The sequence below is a fragment of the Borostomias antarcticus genome (assembly GCF_949987555.1).
Source record: "Borostomias antarcticus genome assembly, chromosome: 9".
In the NCBI taxonomy this organism is placed as follows: Eukaryota; Metazoa; Chordata; class Actinopteri; order Stomiiformes; family Stomiidae; genus Borostomias; species Borostomias antarcticus.
The window spans coordinates 19,025,335-19,049,975 of NC_140242.1; the positions used below are offsets into that span (position 1 = coordinate 19,025,335).

Here is a 24,641-nt window from a genome sequence, read left to right on the forward strand (position 1 = left end):
GAATTTGGTTCAGAAATTATTAAAAAGAGAAGCATTTTGGATCTTTACATTGAATTCTATGGAACCACATGGCCTCAATGAAACATTAGATTTGAGTTCATTTTTGTTATAATGACACTAATGTTTGTTTTTCTTTCTCTGCAGATATCCCTTTGTTAGAAGAGAGACAGGGACACTTCTTCCCTGCTCACCACCCACCCTCCAGACATAGGTTATTGGCAGAGGTTATTGGTATAGACTATGCTGTCACTCCAGTCACTTTTTGGTCCTTATGATGATGATGTCCGGTATAGGAAATCAAGGAAAATTACTGTGATTGTGAATAAGGGTGGCTGTTTCTAGTATACTGTATGAATGTTAATCACTTATGGCGTGATTAACATGGTGATGTATTATGAATTTTGTGTGTAGTATTACTTGTTTGTTAATTAATTGGCTGATTGCTGTGGCCATCCAGATGGTGTTCGGCTGATTGGACCGACCACACCCAGATCATCTTTTTTAAAAGCACCTGTGTTCTTCTCTCAGCACGAACCTGATGAAGCCATAGGCGAAACGCGTTGTTCGTTTCTTTTAATTAATAAAAGTACGGAATTACCAGCCTTGTGTCGCGGTGACTCCTTCCTACTTGAATTATCGGATTATCCTGATTTCACCTGCACCAAGGACTGAGCGAGCTGTGCACGGGGCACCCACGTCTAATTAGTTTACCTGTACGGGGAATCTACCAGGAGGCTCCCTTGCCCTTCGTTGTACGCCCGACTACCAAGATTAACATGAGTAAGCCCACTCCAGAGACTGGTGCGGGGAAACATTATCAAACACAATGTCTTTCGATAAGCGATGCGGAAGCGGAGAATATAATTGACCAACAATCACTGTTTGAAGGCCGAACGAGTAGTGACATTAACATCACAACGAGAGAGTTGAAAATGACGCTCAATGACCTGATGAAAAAAGAAACGCGTTTGAAATGGCACAGTATAGCACTATCTGAATACTGGCGCACCAAACAAATCCCCCGCGGACTGAGAATGAATAAAAGACCTTCGCTGGGAAATAAAGATCCCATGTTCCTGCAGAAATGGGAACAGGTATTAAATAAGTGCTCATTGGATTTAACGCTACTCATTGTTGAGCAAACTAAACAAGAAGCAACACAGGTACATATTGAAATTGAGAACACAAGAGAACTTTTACAAAAAGAGCTTGAGATCGGTGAGTGGACAGGTCTTGAAAACTCAATAAAAGAAGAACTGATAAAGTTTGAAAAAGAACTGAAGGCATACAAAATTAAAAAGTTTGAAAGAGACGCGGAAGATTATAAAAATGATGCCGTCTACAACTGGAAAGATACCGCCCACGACCGACCTGAGAGCAGGAGAGCCAATTGGAGGAGAGACGGATGGAGACGAAATGAGCGTCAACCCGATCAACTGAGGAGCCAAGATGAGCGGAGTGATCCAGGACACACCAGCGAGTCTTCTATGGATGACCATTTTTTAGGAGGACATCGAAGACCACCACCACATCCCCCCAACAGAGGAGGAAGAAAAAGACGAGGCGGGGCAAGAGATCGCAGCGACCGCAGTCTCCAGAGGATAACCCGCAGCATGATGAACCAGTGGTAATCAACATATCTGACCACACATTGACTTTAGACCAAGAAAGAGCTCTTAGCAAAGGACTAAGTTATGTGCCTACCAGTAAGGTCAATGCATTTAATTTGAAAGTTGATTGCTATAGGTTTTTTAGACAATTACATCTTAAGCATTTTTTTCGAAACTCGACCCAGACAGTTACGGGTATTGATAAATTCAAAAAGAAATCTACATTTATTCCTCCTGGTGTTCCCAATCCTACATTGGCGACGTTCAGTAAAGTTGTTGAAAGGGATATTGATGCACTGGTAAAAGCTAAACATACCCCTAGGAAATATAACATCAGCATGGTAGAAAGGAAAGCTCTTAAGGAGATACAGTCCAATCCCAAAATTATAATCAAATCAGCTGATAAAGGAGGTTCAATAGTAGTTCAGAACACTGTAGATTATGTCAATGAGGCTAAGAGACAACTGAGTAATACTTCTTTTTATAAGCAGTTGAGTAGCAATCCTACTGATGGATATGCAGAGATAAGGGACAGCATCTTAGAGGATGCTCTGAAAAAGAACTGGATCACCCAAAATCAATTTGATTTCCTCAAAAAGGAGTTTCCCACTATCCCAGTATTGTATCTTCTACCTAAGATCCATAAGACTCTGAATAACCCTCCGGGCAGACCCATTATTTCCAGCAATGGCTCCCTACTGGAACCTCTAAGTCAGTTCGTTGATTTTTATATAAAAGACATAGCTAAAACTCTCCCCTCGTATGTGGCAGATACCAGGGATGTATTGAGAGAACTGACAGAGATAACCTTACCCAAAGAGGCTCTTCTGGTATCATTTGATGTTGAAAGTTTATATACTAATATACCACATGAGGGCGGCATTGAGGCCATACAGTACTTCCTTAGACCTATGGAACAAGCTCCAGTTGACTTCTTGATGACCCTTACGAAATTCATATTGGAATCCAATTATTTTATGTTTGACAAGAAGTTTTATCTACAGATTGAAGGGACCTCCATGGGTTCTCCTTTTGCGCCCAACTATGCCAACCTATTTATGGGGTTATGGGAAGAAAATTTCATTTTCAACCCTAGAAACCCGTTTAAAGACAGTATTCTGTTTTATAAGAGATATATTGATGATATCCTGTTAGTGTTCACTGGTCCGGAAGAAGCACTGTTTGGTTTTAAAGATTTCATTAACAGCTCACATCCCTCCCTAAGATTCACCATGGAATATGACAAAAAGAAAATACATTTTTTAGATTTGCTAATTTCTGTCAATGAGAAGGGGACGTTGGACACTTCCATCTTCCGAAAAGATACTGACAGAAACACCCTTTTACATGCTAATAGTCACCACCCTAAGTCGATGGTAGAGAATATTCCTTATGGACAATTCCTTAGATTAAAGCGCATATGCAATAAGGAATCAGATTTTGAAACTAGTGCCATAGAAATGAAGGACAGATTTGCTAGTAGAGGGTACAGAAAAGAAACCATTGATAAAGCATACGATAGAGCTAAGGAAAAGGATAGACAACTCCTACTGACACCGGGACCCCAGGAACAGAAAGAAAATTCCATGAAACCGATATTTGTTTCTGAATATAGTAATGTCTCCAACGAAGTAAAAACTATTATCAAAAAACACTGGAATATTTTGAATTGTGATCCCAATTTGACAGAAATAGCCAAATCCACCCCTAGTTTCTGTTTCAAGAGAGGTAGAAATATTAAAGACAGTGTTGTTACTTCTATGTACAGGGAGCCCACCCCTCCCACCAATTGGTTGTCCCAGGAAGTATATGGGAACTACAGATGTGGGAGATGTACTCATTGTTCTCACACACACAACACCAAGAGTTTTTTTCACCCACAGACAGGAGAGAAATACAGAATTAAAGAATTCATAAACTGTATGTCGACACATGTGATATACATGTTAAAGTGTCCATGTGGGTTGGTGTATGTAGGACAGACTAAACGGAACTTGAAGCTCAGAATAGCAGAACACAAAGCTGCTATCAGGAATGGGAACATGGATTATGCCATTGCTAGACATTACAGGGACAGAAACCATGGTTCTGCAGCCTCTCTGAAATTCATTGGGTTAGAGAGGATCACTCCTAACCCAAGGGGAGGGAATTTGGTTCAGAAATTATTAAAAAGAGAAGCATTTTGGATCTTTACATTGAATTCTATGGAACCACATGGCCTCAATGAAACATTAGATTTGAGTTCATTTTTGTTATAATGACACTAATGTTTGTTTTTCTTTCTCTGCAGATATCCCTTTGTTAGAAGAGAGACAGGGACACTTCTTCCCTGCTCACCACCCACACTCCAGACATAGGTTATTGGCAGAGGTTATTGGTATAGACTATGCTGTCACTCCAGTCACTTTTTGGTCCTTATGATGATGATGTCCGGTATAGGAAATCAAGGAAAATTACTGTGATTGTGAATAAGGGTGGCTGTTTCTAGTATACTGTATGAATGTTAATCACTTATGGCGTGATTAACATGGTGATGTATTATGAATTTTGTGTGTAGTATTACTTGTTTGTTAATTAATTGGCTGATTGCTGTGGCCATCCAGATGGTGTTCGGCTGATTGGACCGACCACACCCAGATCATCTTTTTTAAAAGCACCTGTGTTCTTCTCTCAGCACGAACCTGATGAAGCCATAGGCGAAACGCGTTGTTCGTTTCTTTTAATTAATAAAAGTACGGAATTACCAGCCTTGTGTCGCGGTGACTCCTTCCTACTTGATATATATATATATATTCGTACTAATTTACTATTCGGGAAAAAGCTACTATTTGTGCTCGTCCGAATACCGTATTCGTATTCGGGCACACCCCTAATGCTAAGTACCACAGAAGCTGCCTCGCACACTACATTTCAGCAAATAATATTTCAGCAACCAGAAACAAGCATCTGTCAGAAAAGAAGTTCACCGAACATCAAAGAGCTTTCATTGAGCTATCTGAAGAGTTAAATAAGACAGTCTTTTCAGATAATATGACTGTCAATAATATGACTGTCAACACTGAGTGCTATAACTGAGAGCTATGGGAGAAAACTTAGTAAAGTGGAAGAATCAGCTACAGTATACAAGCCATGGAAACTCAAAGAAAAGTTGGTCTAAAATGATGGAGACAGGCTCATTTTCATTGAACATCCTGGAAAGTCAATGGGGAACACTGAACTAGGGGAGAGGACAAATGGACAACCAACAAACAAAGGGAAACAAACAAAGACGTGTCAATAAGACAAACCAGACTTGCACACAGGAAGACTGGAGCATGGCGGAACAAGGAACAGAAGAACAGAGGTACCACAGGGACTGGACAAACACAGGGACTACAATACTGGAGAAAGCTGGGGATCACAAAAAGCATGGAGCAAAAAAGGACCGGGCAAAAGACCCAGGGAAACATGGAAGCTTCAAAAGGAGAACAATCAAGGAGTGAGGGGGAGAAGGCCACCTGGGCACGAGGGGAGTGGACGTCAGCGCAGGACACGGATAATATGAGCTAGGGACCGCTGGACTGAGGCACTGGGGAGATACTTTAGCATCAGGCTGGAGTAGTAGCATTTGCTCCACACTCACACAAACACACACACACTTTATTTTATGCATCTGTTCTATTTTTGTATGGTATGTTCTTGGTTCTGAATTAAATGGATTATTTCAATAAAAATTATTCTACCTATACCTTGGATCTTTATGTTTGTAATTTTAGTTAAGCTTTATTGGGTTATACACTCACACTGACTGTTTTGTGTAGCCTACAGCACCTGGCCTTTCCCTCTCCAAATATGAGCATTTTGTAATCATCTAATTTGTTTGGTTCCAGAGAAGTAGTAGGTCTTAAGGTCGCCTTGTTTGCAAGAAAAAACAAAATATATATCCGCACAACAATTTGGTTTTAGTTCAATAGCACACTAGGCCAACCAGTAACAGTATATCCAATGGGAATCTATGTTTTCCCGATGAATAAGAGAAAAGTTCAGGAGTGCTCTTGTCCTATCCACAAAAATACAATTTCCGCCTAAGTTAAAGCTATGTTTACATGAGCTTATATCAGTATTTATTTATATATAAATACAAATTTGACTCTCTGGTTATATTGGGCAGGTACCTACTTCATACCACAGCAAATTTGATGAAAATCTGAGTGAGCATTATCAAATTATGGGCTTTTTTGTCACCTCACCCCTAATCGGACAGGCTTAATTTGGCTCTTTTTCAGATATTAGGGTAGGTCTAAAGAATAGCCAAAAAAACTTATTTCCCACAAAACTAAAGTTCCACAACCATCAATTTCATTAATGGGACACATAGGGGATATGAAAAAACATGGTTGTGTTTTGTTCTAACTCGGGTAGGGGTATCTCGAAAACTAAAGCCTTTTTTGAGGACTTGCTGCTAGCCTATACCTGCCATCTAAGATATCTGTGTAGTCCACGCCAGGGTCTTAGGAATTTCCACAAACTCTTCAAACGATCCACCTCTGGCGAGAGCAGAGGGTTTGAACAAGACATTTGCAACTTTTAAACTCTGAACCATTTCAGTTGCTGTACATTGAGCAGCGCTGAAATTGAACTCTGAATCTCCGCGAATATCAATGTTCGCCAGCAGTCCACCATCTGTTTTAACGGGAGTGCAGGCGCGCTACACCCTGCATCAAACTGAGCGACCATCAGTTACGTGCCTCTTCACTTCTTCGAGCTAAACAATGCCTCCGGACATTAAGCTTTGATCATGTCATAGCGTCATCACACGATCTTTAGGTCACTTGATTGAGTCAAGACCTCCTCCTTCAGACTGAGATTGATAAATTAGACTATTGATAAAGGTTATCTGTTTCCCTGTACCGAACAGGGTGGTGCCATATACGAGTTGATTTAATGTATTAAATACATATTCCTTCACATTTGTGATAACCGCAATATAATCATAAATAATACCTAGTCATATAGTCATATTTCCATAATTCTAACTCTAAGAATGCTACACACTGAATATTTCAAAAACTATGGCATCACTTAGATATTTAGATGTGAGTGAGAGGGTAAAATGCTGAACAATTTGATATAAAATGTGTGCATGAACTGTTAAAACTGAGTGGCAGCAGTGTACAAAATGTGTTCAAATCACCAACTGCCACCCCTCTAACTGAACATTCCATCATTAATTTCAATGGGACAAAACTATGAATAAAACTTTCACTGCACCCTCAGTTTTTAAGCTACACAGGCATATTCCACACCAATTCTATACCAAATGTCCATCTGGTTCCCAGGATTCCTACAGTGTAAATCTCTCTCTGAGCTGTGACATTTATACTTTTTTGGGATAGAGCTGTCTGAAGCTGACGATGGTTTCCTCATGCCTACCTTTAGTGCTGAGAGGAGAGTGAGGAAAGCCATGCTCCACATTCACACAAATAGTGGAATGTTCAGAACACTACAGGCAGTTGATAATTTAAAATTCATACTACTGTATGAATAAAACTTTAGTACAGCCACTTCTATACGTGACGTGTTCGTTCATAGCATGACACCAATCAGGAATCGCCAATACCGTTGCAACACTACAGTGATTTTAGTAGGAAGTAGATCAATGTGATCTGGCATAGTCAGTTTCTTACTGTCTGAGAGGACTTCATAGGCCTCAGCCACCTCTTTGAATTTAGGGCGGATTCATAGTCGACGCAAACTACATAAGCGCAAGCAACGCAAGCTTCGCAAGGCCACGCAAGATCTCGTTGCCTCCTTGCGTGTCATGCCGAAACTTGTCACTTGACGCAAGCAATAGTACAATTCCTTGTGTTTCCACAAAACAAAACACAGAACTTTGAGTCATGTTGGAGCTTGCGTTCACAACGTAGCTTGCGTTGTTTACATCGACTATGAATCAGGCCTTACTCTCAGTCTCCTCCTTGTTGTCTGGGTTCATGTTTGTGTGCCTCCGCAGGGCCTTCTTCCTGTAGCTACACATACACACACACACAGACACACATGCATGCAAACAGGCACACACACACACAGACACACACACAAACAGAGAGAAACAAATAAACACTCAAACATTTTGGACGACAAGGACAAGACCTATAAACAGTGCTATAAATCCCTGGGACAGAATGGCATGAATCAGCCATGCTGACTCAGCACTGTGTAACGGACTGTCCAGTAACTGAATGAGACTGGTGGCCTCTGGCCAGGTGATGTCAGGGCAGCTGTGGTCGGAGAAGCATCTACAAACCGCATCCCTCTGCTCTAGCGACTCGGATGTCACAGTACTGTGTGTGCCAGAGACGGAGCTATTTAGACCACATAAATAATGTAGTGAATCAAAAAGTCTAGAATGTTGCACGTGTGTTCTCTGTTCTGGTTCTGTGGTTCTACTCACGCCTTCTTGATGTCCTCAGGAGAGGCGTTCCGTGGCACTCCCAGGATGGCATAGTAGTCCACCATGTCTCCCCGCTACACACCGCTCACACAGACAACCTGGAGGAAAGAAAGCCCTGAGCCCACAGACAAGCTGCAGTCAATAACACACACACACAGCCTGTTGACAATACACACAGCATGTCAATATCAAAACTATAAACAAACACACACACACAAACATAACCTCACACACACAGTCAACACTAGCCTATTGGAGATTATTGTGAGCATTTCACCTGGGCCACTGAAGGATTTGGCAATGATACTGACTATATTATCAAACCTGCATTGCAGGCTTCTTTTCAACCGACAGCTTTTTGCATTAAAATATTAATATAAAATATAAATGGCCCTAAAATTAAATAAAATGAACTGTGTCCTGTTTGTCCAGTGTAGTTCAATATTCTGTGTTGTTTTGTAGTGACGGGGTAACGTGACATGGGAACTATTGATAGCCTAGATATTTTGACATTTGTAATCTGTAATTTGTTGACGGTCCCTAACCATGTGCATTGACTAGCCTACTAAGCTGGGAAGACTGTTGCATTGCGGATATAACCCCCAGAATGAGCAGCTCTTACGGCAATCGTTTGCGTTATTCCCCGGCGGCGTGCCCCGGACCTTGACTTGTTAGCCTAGCCTTTGCCCGGCCTTCTCTCTCCAAGCTCGCCGCGCTACGCGCTAGGCTACGTTACAATCAGTTTAGGCCGAGTGGAAAAAATAGCGAGTCTAGAACCATGGCGCGATCTAGAACATTTGTTTGTAAGCGACGCTGCGCGCTTCCGCTGCCCCCGCCCCTGTCTGCCTGTTGCTTTGTAATGATGGCATTGACAAAAACCCTGCAAATTCACACTGACTTGGCCACGTGCATACACAGTAGCCTAAATGCTGCTTGATCTCCGACATGACATGATTGAGTAAACAAGTAACCATTCCATTATTTAGGTGTCTACAGAATGACTATGGGGCAAAAGCCTAGCATCAGAACCAGTTTAAACTCCCCTAACTTAACACATACCCAAAGTCTGCCTGAAATACTGCTATAAACAAAATAGTTCTAAAATTATGCTGCACAGTGAGCTCTGTCTTAAGGGTTGGTCTCTACTGCCATCTTGTGACTGAATTTAGTGTGTCAGCCATTTAGGTCTACGACCTACTCAAAATGTGTAAGAGAATGACGTCTTGGGATCTACTCAAAATGTCTAAGACAAGGACCTCTTTAACTACTTCAATTACTTTTAAGACTAACATCTATTGGACGTATACAAGCATATGTGTATGAGAGGCAGTGGTGATTAAACAAGTATAAGTATACTCTGACTAAAGAAGTGGGTATACTGTAGCAGAAATGTTAGTTTTTACATTAGTGTTGTTTAAAGAAGTGGGCATACTTTGGTTCCATGGATAAATAAGTAGGTGTACTCCTTATACCCCCGTATACCCTCCACTAGACCACTGATGAGAGGGACACGTCAATGATTTAATGGGGGTGGTTTCATTGTTCATTTGCACTGTCATTTTATTTGCACTGTCCCGTCTTGTCCTTGCACCCTGTCTAATGTGTACCCATCAGTGTTATGCACCAGGTGACCAGAACAAATTTCTACTTCCTTGTTGTATGTGTAAAAACTACCTGTTAATAATCTGATTCATTCATAGATGGTGGTCTAAAATTAATGATTCACACGATGAACGTTTATGTATTTTATTGACACTATTTTGTCGCAGAATGACAACCGGTAACACAGGTGGTCAATGTGGAAGCAGGGAATGTGTCTGTCTTCCTGTAATCATCTGGAATGTTAGATGGCGTTGACCCTTCAGTACTCCTCTCCCTCCTCATCTTCCTCTCCCACGCTGTCTGTTCCAACCTCTTCGTAATCCTTCTCCAGGGCAGCCATGTCTTCTCTGGCCTCAGAGAACTCTCCCTCCTCCATGCCCTCTCCCACGTACCAGTGCACGAAGGCCCTCTTGGCGTACATCAGGTCAAACTTGTGGTCCAGCCTGGCCCAGGCCTCAGCGATGGCAGTGGTGTTGCTCAGCATGCACACAGCCCTCTGGACCTTGGCCAGGTCTCCTCCAGGGACCACTGTGGGGGGCTGGTAGTTGATGCCCACCTTGAAGCCAGTGGGACACCAGTCCACAAACTGGATGGAGCGTTTGGTCTTGATGGCGGCGATGGCAGAGTTGACATCTTTGGGCACAACGTCACCACGGTACAGTAGACAGCAGGCCATGTATTTACCGTGACGAGGGTCACACTTCACCATCTGATTGGCTGGCTCAAAACAGGCGTTGGTGATGTCAGCCACAGACAGCTGCTCGTGATAGGCCTTTTCAGCAGAGATGACTGGAGCATAAGTGGCCAGGGGGAAGTGGATACGGGGGTAGGGCACCAGGTTGGTCTGGAACTCTGTCAGGTCAACATTCAGGGCTCCGTCGAAGCGCAGAGAGGCGGTGATGGAGGAGACGATCTGACCAATCAGCCTGTTGAGGTTGGTGTAGGAGGGACGTTCGATATCGAGGTTCCTGCGGCAGATGTCATAGATGGCCTCGTTGTCCACCATGAAGGCACAGTCCGAGTGCTCCAGGGTGGTGTGGGTGGTCAGGATGGAGTTGTAGGGCTCCACCACAGCTGTGGACACTTGGGGGGCGGGGTAGACGGCAAACTCAAGCTTGGACTTCTTGCCGTAGTCGACAGAGAGACGTTCCATGAGCAGAGAGGTGAAGCCAGAGCCGGTTCCTCCTCCAAAGCTGTGGAAGATCAGGAATCCTTGGAGACCGGTGCACTGGTCCGCCTGGTGAAAAGACGGAACAAAAACAGCTTTTATTTTCCTCATGATCCACTCTTCACTTAAAAAACGGCACCTTTGGTAGGTACGGTCTGGAAAACCATATTTGGTTCCAGGTTCCACCAGTTCACAGGTCTAGAACAATCTCACCAATAAAATGTACTACCAGGAACTCCAAAATGTTTTTATTAAGTAGGTTGACCTACAGGAACAACCAAAGAACCCATTGGGAGCCCTGTTTTCTAAGATTACACTTTAATGAACATCTACTTTATGGCAAATATTTGCTAGCTCACCAGTTTGCGTGTCCTGTCCAGCACCAGGTCGATGATCTCCTTGCCGATGGTGTAGTGTCCGCGGGCGTAGTTATTGGCGGCGTCCTCCTTGCCTGTGATCAGCTGCTCAGGGTGGAACAGCTGGCGGTAGGTTCCTGTACGCACCTCATCTGGAGAAAAGAGAGAGTGACAGGGTCATCAACCTGGAGATAAAACATCAGATCAACTTGCCCAACACTGCTATTCTCAACCAACCAGGTGTGTATCATTCTCCCCTCTGTAGCCACACCCTAGAGGGATTTATACACTCTTTGGAAAATGGTGCTACCAAAAACCATAAGGGGTACTAAGGGTTAAGCTAGAACCATTAGTTCTATGAGGAACCGGATTCTCCTTCCGGGATCACTGATGAATTCCTCATAATTTCTAAGTAATGCTTGTTTACACTCACAGAGACAGCATACAAACATTTTGTGAACCATTTTCTTGTAAACGTGTATTGAATACATAGTATCTGCACGAACTGAACCTAAAACTCTGGTGTTGAGATGGGATGGCGTCATGCTCCACATACCGATGACGGTGGGTTCCAGGTCTACGAAGATGGCTCGGGGTACGTGCTTCCCTGCTCCCGTCTCGCTGAAGAAGGTGTTGAAGGAGTCGTCTCCTCCCCCAATGGTCTTGTCACTGGGCATCTGGCCGTCCGGCTGGATCCCATGCTCCAGGCAATACAACTCCCAGCATGCATTGCCCATCTGGGTTCCGGCCTGGCCGACATGCATAGAAATACACTCACGCTGGAGAGAGAGAGAGAAAAAAGAGACGGAGAATTATCATGGGGTATCAGGCCATACATACGGCTTAAATCAAACAAGTCAGTAAGTGTATGTTAATACGTCATGGTCTGAATTAATGAGGATGAATATATGGAAGTTGTTTCATACAGAATGAGTCAGCATAGTTTTGACTATCCTTCAGATTTTGTTTTTGCCTGACACTGTCTATTATCATTACCACTCTGCAGATCCATAATGTGACGAGTTGCGAAAGCTGACCAAAAATGCTATTGGAAGACATGTAAAAGGCTGCTAAAATGTTATTTATGTTATTAATGTTTTTAGGCTGCATAGCATAGCTCAAAACAATTTGAGCCTCCATAGCACATTGTGAATTAGCCCTCAGGGTTGCATCGACTTTGAACATATATCTGCCATTTGGTTTTTACGGAAAGTCCCTCGCCACTTCGCTGTGGCATGATGATGTCACATGGGAGGGGTGCTGCTTCCTGCTTAGCTAAAGGCACATTAGCAAGGTCTGCTCCCGGCTTTCCTCTCTCTCTCTCTCTCTCTCTCTCTCTCATTCCACCCAATATCTATATCACAAGCTGTATTCCCTGTTTTTTCTCTGCTGTAGGTAGAGCAGAGGAGCAGCATGACCGGCCTCTCTCTCTCTCTCTCTCTCTCTCTCTCTCTCTCTCTCTCTGCCACGCAGTTTAAAATGAGTGAGTGGAGGAACAAAGCTGATAGAACTGTCGGAGAGAAGAGGCCCAGCCTCACTGTTGGACGGCCTCTCCCCTAACCCCCCTCCTCTACTCTTCTATCTCCCATTTCTTCATCCTCCCCCATCCTCTCTCTCCTCCCCCATCCTCTCTCCTCTCCTCCCCTCCCCCGCTCCCGCCCAAACCGTACAGCTGCATAGTGCGGCGTAACGGGGAGCGATATCTCACACACTACAACAGCTGCAGCTAAAATGGCCACCAGGCCAGAGCCCTCCTCTCTTGTCTGCTCCTCCAGCCCCATCCAGCTCAATCCTCCTCCCTGGAAGTCCACATCCCTTCAGTCTACACAGGATATTATGCTGAATGATTTGGTCATGGTTCTGGCTGAGAACTAGGTAGAGCTTTCCTAACCAAACAGTCCTTAGAAGATCAACAAGTTACAACAATGACTGAGTGACTAGTTAGGAAGTCACATCTGACACACATTGTCCACAGGGGCGGCAAAATCACAGTTAGAAAAACAGAAAATCCTTCGGTCTAAAATTGGCATCCCATAAGCTGCTCCCTGTATTTCTAATTAGTACAACTGATCACTCCCTTATATCTATAGAAAAGTCCAAAGATCATCCTGTTTTTCATGTAATAAAAGAACGACGCATGTAAGACCGGCTCTCCTGGAGATGATGTCACTGTTGGAGTATGAAAAAGCTTATCCGCTCCTTTCATTCCGTAGACAAATGCAGAGTATGAGAGAGACATACTAAATTTAATAATATCTCTATCTACAGTACATCAGTGGCAGTACTCACCATTTTGTCTGCTTTTCCTTCAGGGGCTGACGTCGAGGAATCAGAGAGAAGGCAGAAGTGTTGCGCAAAGGAAGAGGTGGAGTTTATATAGCTGGGGGAAGAGGAAAAAGAGAAGGCGGGTTCTGGCGGGGGAGGGAGACGGAGGAGGGAGGCAGGAAGCTGCAGCTGGGGCACTTTTAGGCGGGAGAGAGGGGTGTTATGAAAAAAGGGGAAGTCCCTTCTCTCAACGGCTCTCTGGGCGCACGGATACAGAGCTAATCTGACTGGTTCAGCTGCATACAGAGACCAGGGGTGAGAGTCCGATTACAGAGACAGGGGGAGAGAGAGTGGGTTTGCATACAGGTTGTGTGATATTCACACCTCTCGTGTGCCCCTTACAGAACTGTGTGTGTAGTCAGTGTAGGAGGGACACAGGTTGTCACACCAAACATGTTTTTGAGACAGCTCCTGAGAAGGTGGTTTGTAGTTTAGAGGACTCTCACAATGCAAATGTAAAATGTTTAGGTCTCCACAGAGAAGCAGACGAGACCACCTCTCAGTTTGGAACACGAAGGAGTGATTTCACATTCATATTGTAGTGAAATATACAAGAAATGTGCAAATGTTTTGTCAATTTCTTTAACTCAAATTCAATTGATTTCAGTACAACTCCATATGAAATCCTTAAGAGACAGGGAGAAGAGAATGGGCAAGCACACTGGGCTTATTGTTGCAACAGACCAGCGGCTGACGGGGAGAAGAAAGATACAAACAGTCACTCTCTCTCTCTCTCTCTCTCTCTCTCTCTCTCTCTGTGTCTCCTTTGCTCTCTCCCTCTATGGAGTCATAAACAGCTGAATTGTATGGAGGGGCTGAGACAGAAGGCCATTCATACATAGCACACATTCCTGAGGAGAGGGGGAGGGGAGACAGACAGCACGCAACAGAGGGGTCTTGGTGTTGGGTGTCCAAAGGCCTCTCACAATATCTAGACAGTGAACTATAGAAACTATGATAATGCATGTGTTTTATCTTTGAATAAAAATTAATTATTAATTCAGTCTGCGGATACAGAAGATACACACACATTTCTGCAGTTTATTACAGTTTATTGTGTGTTTTTTTTCAATAAAACTACATCTGAAACCCTGATAAAATATCTGAGGTTGAAAAAATAAACAATTCTTGATTTAGCATTTGGTCACAAGATGAATTCATAGAAAGGTGTTCCATAAGGTTTTGATTGTGATCTGTGGGAGAACCCATTGAAAACATATTTGAGAACCTATTCTGGCTCCTGCAGAAAATTATTGATGAAATGGTCCTGGCTAGAACCTTTGTTTAACTGGAACTTCAATGTCAACGTGTTTTATATATCAAACACACAGTAGCCTATAACACAAGGTCAATCTGAAAAATAAAGTTCTTAGTACATGACAAGCCACAACTGCAGTACTGTAGACATAAAAATGATTGAATGTTTAATTGTCACAAATAAGGGCAAGCATTTTAAAAAGGTTCTCAAAGGGCTTGTTAGGGTTCTCCCTCAGGTGCAACCAAAGGGTTCTCTATGACTCTAGATAGCACTTATTTTGAGTATATGGTGCATGGCTTTCTTCACAGCTTTGACCAAAAAATTAATTATGCTACAATGACTCCTACTGTACCAAAATATATTCAGGAAAAAGCTTTGGTTGAAGAGATACAGGTCTTTCTGGACTTCATTGCTCTTCTTCCTCGTCTCCCACGCTGTCTGTGCCCACCTCTTCGTAATCCTTCTCCAGGGCAGCCATGTCTTCTCTGGCCTCAGAGAACTCTCCCTCCTCCATGCCCTCTCCCACGTACCAGTGCACGAAGGCCCTCTTGGCGTACATCAGGTCAAACTTGTGGTCCAGCCTGGCCCAGGCCTCAGCGATGGCGGTGGTGTTGCTCAGCATGCACACAGCCCTCTGGACCTTGGCCAGGTCTCCTCCAGGGACCACTGTGGGGGGCTGGTAGTTGATGCCCACCTTGAAGCCAGTGGGACACCAGTCCACAAACTGGATGGAGCGTTTGGTCTTGATGGCGGCGATGGCAGAGTTGACGTCTTTGGGCACAACGTCACCACGGTACAGTAGACAGCAGGCCATGTATTTACCGTGACGAGGGTCACACTTCACCATCTGATTGGCTGGTTCAAAACAGGCGTTGGTGATGTCAGACACAGACAGCTGCTCGTGGTAGGCCTTTTCAGCAGAGATGACTGGAGCATAAGTGGCCAGGGGGAAGTGGATACGGGGGTAGGGCACCAGGTTGGTCTGGAACTCTGTCAGGTCAACATTCAGGGCTCCGTCGAAGCGCAGAGAGGCGGTGATGGAGGAGACGATCTGACCAATCAGCCTGTTGAGGTTGGTGTAGGAGGGACGTTCGATATCGAGGTTCCTGCGGCAGATGTCATAGATGGCCTCGTTGTCCACCATGAAGGCACAGTCCGAGTGCTCCAGGGTGGTGTGGGTGGTCAGGATGGAGTTGTAGGGCTCCACCACAGCTGTGGACACTTGGGGGGCAGGGTAGATAGCAAACTCCAGCTTGGACTTCTTGCCGTAGTCGACAGAGAGACGTTCCATGAGCAGAGAGGTGAAGCCAGAGCCGGTTCCTCCTCCAAAGCTGTGGAAGATCAGGAATCCTTGGAGACCGGTGCACTGGTCCGCCTGAGAAGAGAAGAAATCAGGATATCATGGGTGATGTCTTGGTGACATCATGGTCAGAGGTGATGTCAGAAGGCGATGTCCGATTTATCATACTCAAATGAAAATGGTTGGAAAATAGTATTTATTTTGAATGTACAGCTTATGAATTAATCAAAATGTAGACATTTTATTTGGTGTAGCAAGGATGTAGCAGCAGCAATAATTTATGGCTAATATTGAAATTGGGAGATGTTAGTGATGAAGCTATAACGATTAACCATTGTATGAGCGTGATAGCATTTGATAGAGTAGTCTATGCAGTTTAGACATTCTGTGGTGCAACCCAGTTTACTAACCTACTTATAAACTATCTAGTAATTACTAAGGCTCTAGTAGGCCTTCCCAGTGCATTAATCACCACACTCCTGGTGCAACCGGCCCCAGGGTACAGTAACCCCACCCAGTACACACAACAAAACATTCCCCTGCTCAATGTCATAAAAGATAATATTTTTGTTCAAGTGTCTGCTATATCTGTTGTTCTCTTTAGCTTTGTGAATGGGCACCACAGCATCTTGATAGACAATACTGGCAGTGGGCCTTACCTTTACATCTCATTGTGTGATGATCTTACACCACCACTTGACTGATCAAAGTTAAAAGCCTTTACAGTGTAAATCAGGTCATTGGGTCAACCGTGTTGAAACTAATGTTTATTCTAAGCTCAATGTAGGTTATACAGCTGAGTCACACCTTGCACCTCACACAGGAGCATGGATGCCGTAGAGGGGAGAAAAGGGGGAATGATTCAGCAAAATGTCTGGATGAATAGGGATTTCACTGCCCAAGTCACTACCAGCCATGTTAGAATATATATGATGAGAAATATAATTTACATACATTTCACTGCAAAAATATGCTACCCGTCGCCTATTAGAAATGGATTAGTTGTCATAAGCCTACATTACATTCAAAAGACAACTATCGACCAATCAGACAGTTAAGGGCACGGCGTATTTTGATAGAACAAAACATAGTCAGTAGGCCTTTGTCATCATCATCATCATCATCATCTTCATCCGCTTATCCAGGGTCGGGTCGCGGAGGCAGCAGCTCCAGCAGGGGGCCCCAGACATCCCTTTCCCTAGCAGCATCAACCAGCTCTGCCTGGGTAATCTTTAGCCGCTCACAGGCCAGTGCGGAGATGTAGTCCCGCCACCTAGTCCTGGGTCTACCCCGCGGCCTCCTCCCAGCCGGACACGCCTGGAACACCTCCCTAGGGAGGCGCCCAGGAGGCATCCTCACTAGATGCCCGAACCACCTCAACTGGCTCCTTTCGACGCAAAGGAGCAGCGGCTCTACTCCGAGTCTCTCCCCGATGACTGAACTTCTCACCCGATCTCTCAGCGAGACCCCAGCCACCCTCCGGAGAAAACTCATTTCGGCCGCTTGTATCCGTGATCTCGTTCTTTCGGTCATGACCCATCCTTCATGACCATAGGTGAGGGTGGGGACGAAGATAGACCGGTAGATCGAGAGCTTTGCCTTTTGGCTCAGCTCTCTTTTTGTCACAACAGTGCGGTAAAGCGACTGCAGAACCGCACCAGCTGCTCCGATTCTCCGGCCAAACTCCCTCTCCATGGTTCCCTCACTCGTGAACAAGACCCCCAGATACTTGAACTCCTTCACTTGGGGTAAGGACTCATTTCCTACTCGGAGCGGACAGGCCACCGGTTTCCTGCTGAGAACCATGGCCTCAGATTTAGAAGTGCTTATTCTCATCCCAGTAGGCCTTTGTGTCCCCCAAAAATACAAGTAGGCCTTTGGTTTCTAGAAATCAACAAAATAAATGATAGAGAGGAAGCAAAATGTTTAAAGACACTAGATCTGAGAAGGAATATTTGAGAGGTCAGCTAGGAGCATACAAATGTTTAACATTTTTATAATGCAGTAATTATTTTATAATAGCAGTTAAGCAACAAAGTTAATGTGACTGCCTTCTCCTTCTCATCTTGTGCGAACTGAGAGCAAGGGTGATGTGGGAATGTGTTAAAGTTGGGCATCAGAAGTCGTGATGTTGGGCCACTGAGTTCACATCCCTGCTTAAACGGTCAAAACAAGCATAACCAGATATACTGTACTCCCCCAACACAACACAAACCTAAATAGCGTTCATGACACCAGCTGAACCTGTACATCCATGCATTTTTTACATTGCTTTTAATGGGCCCAGTAGAATATATTTTCATGTGGCCTGACATTCCTGGCCCCTGCACAGGAGTAACAACAGACCCATACACAACAAGGTAAATGGAGCACCGTTAGCCTACCTGTGAATGAAAACCATACAGTAACATCAATTACGATACATCAATTTTCTCTTTGGTCTAGTGGTTTGATGTTTGGTTTTCTTTTGACATGGTTCTTTAATCTAGGTGACAGACATTCAGATCTTTAGGTCTTTACCAGTTTGCGTGTCCTGTCCAGCACCACGTCGATGATCTCCTTGCCGATGGTGTAGTGTCCGCGGGCGTAGTTGTTGGCGGCGTCCTCCTTGCCTGTGATCAGCTGCTCAGGGTGGAACAGCTGGCGGTAGGTTCCTGTACGCACCTCATCTGAAGAAGAAAGAGAGTGTAACTAGACTAGTCCTGCTCTGTTCCTCTTTAATGACACTGTAATTACTATTTAATTACATTGTAATACCATTATAATGACATTATTTTCAAATGGACTCCTTAACAGTTGCAATATATGGCACTATTCATCTTGTGTTTAAACTGGTCATACCCCTCACCTACATTTATAATGCAATTTTTTTTGTCTGAAAACTATAGCTCCACCAGCCATTAGTATCCACATACCGATGACGGTGGGCTCCAGGTCTACGAAGATGGCTCGGGGTACGTGCTTCCCTGCTCCCGTCTCGCTGAAGAAGGTGTTGAAGGAGTCGTCTCCTCCCCTGGTGGTCTTGTCACTGGACATCTCGCCGTCCGGCTGAATCCCATGTTCCAGGCAATACAACTCCCAGCATGCATTGCCGATCTGGGTTCCCGCCTGGCCGACGTGGATGGAGATGCACTCACGCTGGGGGGGGGGGGGGGGGGGGGGGCAAAACTCTCAATACTCTCACTGTGATTCCTCACATGCTTGATCCTTTCTAAGCCAACTTTGCCAAGAGGGAGGAACTCAGATCTCCAATACATTTCGGGAGAGGAGAGGAGAGAGGGCCCGAGGAACCCACGAAAGATTCCATCACCGAGATTCATCTATTGAGAGATAAGGCCTCTCAGATTACAGCAGCCGGCAGCACGTCAAACCAGAGCCACGCTATAACCTCACACACGTACCAAAGACCTGACCTTTGCCAAATAGTTTTTCCCTTTTCACAAAACAAAATGTATGTGGTTGATAGTCAAACATACTTATACTGCACGCCATCTGAATACCTCCAACACACCACCGCCACACATACAATATCTGTTGATATAAAGGGTCTCCAGCCCAGACTTACCATGACTCAGTGTCTCTGATCTCCAGGCCGATGTTCAGGTTTCGGGTTGAAGCTGCAGTTTGTGGGAAGGAGAGCGGTGACTCAGCTATATAAACAGCAGGGGATCTGTGACCTGAGCTGGGCGTCAGCACGCGGAACAAAGGCACAGATCGCATCGACCTATCCATCCGCTCCAGAAACACCAGCCTCACAAAGACGAGAGGGTGGAGGCCATCCCTGCAGGACCCTCTAAGGGATACCGCTGCCATTGTCACAGCTCTGAGGGGATGGGAAACCTGACAGAGGAGGAGGAGAACTGAACGCTTCTGCTTCCTGCTGCAGGTTCACCGACAGGGTTCTGTGCAGAGAAAGACGGGCAAATATATATACATATATATAACACATGTATAACACATACATATACACACATGTAGAATCATGAGAGGACCAAAACTGAACTCCTATATTCACTACTTACGACCTTAGACCCTATTTGTGATCTGTCTACCATGAACCTGACACATGAAAACCATTATTTCACTGATTGTTCCAATTGTATCGCAATCCGGCAAGGCTGGGACATACCTAAGCATTCTCTTTGCGCTTGTTTTCGCTGCTCTCACAGAGGACTATGTGCAAGAAGCACGTAAATATATTCAGACTGTGATACATTTCATGGGAGAGCATACTGAGACTGGTACGATTACACCCTGTGCTTTCCGGCTGGGAAAACCACATTTATTGTAGTTTGTATTGTATTTATTTATGATTGCTTCATTGATTTTCATTGCAACTCAGCGAGACCCTGCAGAATAAGAAGCTTAACACTGGACCGATCAGTGAAATTATGGTCTCTGTGTCAGGTTCATGGTAGAAATAGGGTCTATGGTCCACAAGGGGGAACTTATCCTTTACGTAAGAAGGGAAGGGACATCTAAGATGGACAGACAGATAGATAGATAGATAGATAGATAGATAGATAGATAGATAGATAGATAGATAGATAGATAGATGGATGGATGGATGGATGGATGGATGGATGGATGGATGGATGGATGGATAGATAGATAGATAGAGATTACTCTTTTGTCATTGCACAATAGTACAACAAGTACAATGAAATCGAGTAGCCATGGTGACAGTGCATTCTCAGATAAACATCTTGTAAACCATATAGAGTGTCAGAGCTTCAGGGGACCTCCGTAGTTAGAGGAGCGGAGGCCCTCCTAGGCTCAGTGAGCAGCCTCTCCTCCGTCCCCAGAGAGCAGGAGAACTGGATACTGTGGCTCCCCAGGTACCTGACCTCAAAAGGTGTCCGCAGATTGAATAGCTTAAACAAGAGAGCAGCTCAGATTTACACTGCTGGGGGCTCAGGTAGAGAGAGATAGATATACAGTTACAAAAGCCTGCTGTCCGTCTACATACACTATTCTCTGCGAGAAAAACATGCTACCTAGTAAAACCTTTGAAAGAAACCTTTGAAAACACGTTTGGGCTCTACCTACAGTAGGACCATTTAATCAAGCAAAGATTCTTAGGAAGTTCTTAGAGATTTCTCAGAGAGTTTCATGGGAACTGTCTGATGCTGTACTACTGGAGTGATTGATCTCAGCTGCAGCCAAAATCAAGATCAATATGATTAACAAATTCAGAATCAGAATCCAATTATTGCCATGCAGTTTTTTAACGTGCTAGGAATTTGCTTTCGGTCGTGGTGCATAACATTGAGACAACATTGTAACATTTCAGGGTGCAGGGACAAGATAGGACAGTGCAAGACAGTGCACATAGCGAGTACTTAAAATGCAAGTGCAAAAAAGGATAAGCTAACAAAAAACATACAAAAAGTAATGCAGTGTGTACGTACACAGAGAGTATGCAGAGTGTAATGTGTGACTGTGTGTATGTGTGTGTGTGTGTGCGGTGTGATATGTGAGTGATTATTAAGGGTCAAATTAAAGGTCGCTTACATCTTCAAGGTGCGTGGGCAAGGGTATTAATAATAATAATAATAATAATAATCATCAATAACAATTACAGGACCTTGAGGGTCTTTATTTGCCACATAGCAAGTGACACACAAACGTGAGTGAGCAGCAACACAGCACACACAGCGCACACACACACACACACACATATACACACGTCTTCAGCGGCTGCCGGTGGAATTTGTCCTCTGCTTTTGTGCCATCCAAGCTGTCCACCTCCAGCGGCAGGCAGAAGCAGTGGGAAGTCTCGTCAGTGGCGCCCGGAGACCAAGTCCAAGTGCTCAGGGACAGGACTGAAGAGCAATCTTTTCTTCTGTATGTTTATATATTGGGCTACTTGGGAGGAAAATCATTTTGAACATGGTGAGAACATGCAAACTGCACAGAAAGGCCCAGGAGATAGATCACCTGAGTACCGGCCCACCTGAGTACCGGACAACCCTGGGGAGAACGTGTGTGTGTGTGTGTGTGTGTGTGTGTGTGTGTGTGTGTGTGTGTGTGTGTGTGTGTGTGTGTGCACGTGCTGTGTGTGTGCTTGTGGAGGATGGGGGTATCTGAACCATCTAAACCAGCCAATCAGACATCTGCAGCTGGATGAAGCACAGAATGAGCAGGGAGGGGAGTAGAGAGAGGGGCGCAGCTGGCAGGGTCTGTCCCCCAACTAAACCTGCCCTACTACACTAGGTTAGTCTGCCACCTTCTGGTCATACCTAGTCAGGCACTTACTTGTGTGAACAATTGCTGTGTGATGTCCAACGCTAGGGGGAGCGTTAGATAGCCTAGTAAGCATGGAGGTATAATATAACTGGAGACGGCATTGAAAATGGCTGCCTATTCATTTCAATGAAAGTTGCTCACCGGCGCATGAAGCCATTTGACGTAGTGGCCAAAGCCCGGTATTGCAAGTCATGTCACGGCATGCGGCCCAAGAACCCTTATTTCCCATGTTAGTGGATGATGATAGATAGGGCTAGAAAAGGAAAACAAATTTTTTCTGGGTATCATTCAGCATCAGAGACCAATCTTATCAATATAAACTTTTAATTCAAAAAGTTTTGGGGTTTTTGAAGCCACCAATACCTGTATCGAGCCATTTAAACATGTGCTGTGCACGAGCCTCGGGGACGCGCTGGTCGCGCGTTCGTGAGTCCTGCGAACTCGGGAAAGCACGTGACCATAGGAAGACCCGCCCTACTCTGCCTCTGATTGGATAGGAAGTCATGTAATGACGTCGCTAACATTTGCTATGCTTTAGCAATGAAGCTTATGATCATGCTAATCAGAACGTATGTCTATGATGCAAATGATCATGACATGTGGTTACTTTAGGACATCGTTGGAAAAGATCTAGAGGGTAAGTGGGTCAATGTTGAATAACTTAGCTAACATTATCTAATGTTACATTTCTTTATATTAACATCAACTATATTGATAGGCTAGGGAGCTATGCTAACGGTAGCTAATGCTAACGGCTTAGGGTTAACGTTAGTGAATGCTAACGTTACGTTCGGAGGTCTCAGATGTATTTCAATTTTAACAATGTTGAGCATGATCAATGTGACATTGTTCATACATTGATTACAGTCTGTAATCTTGTCTGGCATTATTTAGCTATAGTGGGCTGATGCTTGCTGCTGCTACTATAGCATTTGCCACATTATACATCAAATTAATCAAGCATAGTTAGTGTTATTACCTGAAGGCATTATTACCATTGCAAGTAAGCATGCCATGTATATGCCATGCCTGGAAATCAAATTAATAGTGTAATTATTCCCCATCATAGCTCATTGTACACTGATATAATCATTCTCCTTGCCTTTGCTAATACTCATCTCTTTTATCAAACTTTGTGCTAGGAAAGAAATCTGGCTGTGATTCGTCACTAGTGCTCATCCAGGCTGTTGTCATCTCCCGCCTGGACTCCTGCAACTCCCTACTTGCTGCCATCCTGCAGCGTTGGCCATCAGACTCCTGGAGAAAGCTGCTGCTAATCCCGTGTTCAACGGCCCCATGCTCTTCCACACAACTTCCCTACTCCTATATGTATAGTCTATATGTTTTTACGTGTTTCTTTACATGTCTTTACATGTGTATTTGTCAGGGTTTGTCTGTTAGTGATTGTCGTGTCCCCACTCTTGGCCTGCACCTTGACGTGGTGAGTGGGCTTTAAACCAAGCCAGGCCTTTTATAGTTGTGTTTTGTGTTTTTCTGTTTGCTTAAGTGTCTAATATTGAAGGTACAAAACCTTTAAAAAAAGAAAGAAAAAAGAAGCCCCTTCCTTCCCATAAAATTCCTGCGATTGTAACAGGTGTATTGATTCCACCACACTTGCCCACACTGGGTTCAAACCCGGGTCCTCTGACTTAGGAACGCACATGACCACCTTTCTAGAACACTGCCACCAGCTATCCCAATGAAAAGCTAGCGAATCAATTGTGCACATGGGCAGTACTAATACTGAGGACAGAGTTTAAACCAGTTCAACCAGATATTCACTGAGCCTGACGGGCACCTGCCAGCTAAAAAACCTAGTACTGTCACCCTCCACTTCTGCTGCGCCTGTATCCAGCCATAGGGGCTGATTATTTATAATGATGTTGATGAAGTTTAAAACCTTATTTACACATAGTGCTGTTTTAAAAGATAAATGCAGTGATATGAGGCGCCACCTATTGGTGAGGACAAAATCATTTTTTGACTGACTAGATGAGATAATGAATTCCTGATGTGCATAATGATGTCACTAAATCCCACTGTGATTGCTTTTTCAGTCAGTGAACAGGAAGCAGAGCAACCCCTCTCTGTTCGATCACCTGATAGAAGAACCTCCTAGGTGAGACCACACTACAGTACGTTGCTCCAGTAAACATATGAAGACCCAGCCGTATTTAAGCTGTCTTGTCTAATTTGAGCTGTCTTGTGAAGTCCCTGTTTTTCACATACTCCCCCCAACCCCCCCCCCCACCTACAGATGTGTAGTGCTCTGATCTACAGTCCCCCAAGTACAGGCAAGACCCCAGTGGCGCGGGTGCAGACTAACGAGTGTAGGCAGGGAAA

At 44.3% G+C, this 24,641-nt stretch overlaps 1 protein-coding gene across 1 annotated transcript in view; it reads right to left on the bottom strand.

The window, feature by feature from the left end:
• LOC311312871 (uncharacterized protein) overlaps positions 1-19,100 on the bottom strand; it is a gene marked incomplete at its 3' end in the record, with an annotated part of 35,900 nt that extends 16,800 nt beyond the window's left edge. The window contains exons 1-7 of the mRNA XM_084442879.1: positions 18,965-19,100; positions 18,570-18,718; positions 15,163-16,124; positions 14,339-14,342; positions 13,456-13,620; positions 11,723-11,945; positions 11,170-11,318 (exon numbers count right to left, since the gene is read on the bottom strand). Of these exons, the coding sequence (XP_084299005.1) occupies positions 11,170-11,318; positions 11,723-11,945; positions 13,456-13,620; positions 14,339-14,342; positions 15,163-16,124; positions 18,570-18,718; positions 18,965-19,085 (1,773 nt within the window). The 5' untranslated portion in view covers positions 19,086-19,100. The remainder of the gene's footprint in view (positions 1-11,169; positions 11,319-11,722; positions 11,946-13,455; positions 13,621-14,338; positions 14,343-15,162; positions 16,125-18,569; positions 18,719-18,964) is intronic.
• Positions 19,101-24,641: the final 5,541 nt, after the last annotated feature.